General features: G+C 35.4%; 1 protein-coding gene across 1 annotated transcript in view; it reads right to left on the reverse strand.

Annotated features, from left to right (window-relative positions):
- Positions 1-1,048, reverse strand: part of LOC106461611 (serine protease 44-like) — a 31,961-nt gene that overhangs the window by 12,755 nt on the left and 18,158 nt on the right. The window contains exon 4 of the mRNA XM_013921451.2: positions 56-153. Within this exon, the coding sequence (XP_013776905.1) occupies positions 56-153 (98 nt within the window). The remainder of the gene's footprint in view (positions 1-55; positions 154-1,048) is intronic.

Consider the following 1,048-nt stretch of genomic DNA (forward strand, 5'->3'; position numbering starts at 1 on the left):
GCCAATGCGGGCCTTCTTATGTGATACTAGTTGATACTCTGTGTAATATACTCACTAGTCATCCACACAATGAGCAGCTGTTAATACCCACTGTTCATCCAATAGCGAAGCTCCACACACGTACAGGTCTCGTGGCTTTTCTAATATGGCTGCCTACAGTAAAAAAAACACAACATTTTTTTTAGAGTAGTGTTAATTATTTAACCTTTTTCTTTAAACGAGCAAAATCAAAAATACAACAAAAGATTGATTTTATTTGATTCGTAAATATTCTGTGATTAGCTTTTATGAATGTAAACTAAAAGTATTTGTGTATATTTATTTTACCTTAACTTCCACGTGGCAGTATGTATATCCTTTCACTTTTTATCAAAAGTCTTATACTCTTTGTAAATATGTAGTTGAATTTCATTAAAAAATCAAACTTTACAAAAGATGATCGTAACTATTTCCAGCTACCGTAATATCACGTGATAGGAAATAAAATATAAACAGGTGGTATAGTATAAAAAACAAAACAGAGAATATTTTAAAGAGTGTTGATAAAACTAATTAGCGCAGTTTGTTCAAAACTTTCATTACGCAGACAGTTTAATATTTGTATTATGTCGTCATACTACCAAACATATATTAATTCCAATAAAGGGTTACTATGGCGATACACAAATATATAAACTTAAATCAAAAACATTAGTAACACACAAGGATATAAGATACAACAGTTTGTTTGTTTGGTTTGTTTTGAATTTCGCGAAAAGCTACACGAGGGCTATCTGCGCTATCCGTCCCTAATTTAGGAGTGTAAGACTAGAGGGATGGCAGTTAGTCATCACCACCCACCGCCAACGTTTGGGCTACTCTTTTACCAACGAATAGTGGGATTGACCGTAATATTATAACGCCCCCACGGCTGAAAGGGCGAGCATGTTTGTTGGAACGCGACCCTCAAATTGCGAGTTGAGCGCCCTAACCACCTGGCCATGCCGGGCCCAGATACAAAAGCAGGATATCATAACATATCTGAAATATACAAGTATGATACCACGGG

The sequence above is a fragment of the Limulus polyphemus genome, unplaced genomic scaffold, assembly GCF_000517525.1.
Source record: "Limulus polyphemus unplaced genomic scaffold, Limulus_polyphemus-2.1.2 Scaffold997, whole genome shotgun sequence".
Lineage (NCBI taxonomy): Eukaryota > Metazoa > Arthropoda > Merostomata > Xiphosura > Limulidae > Limulus > Limulus polyphemus.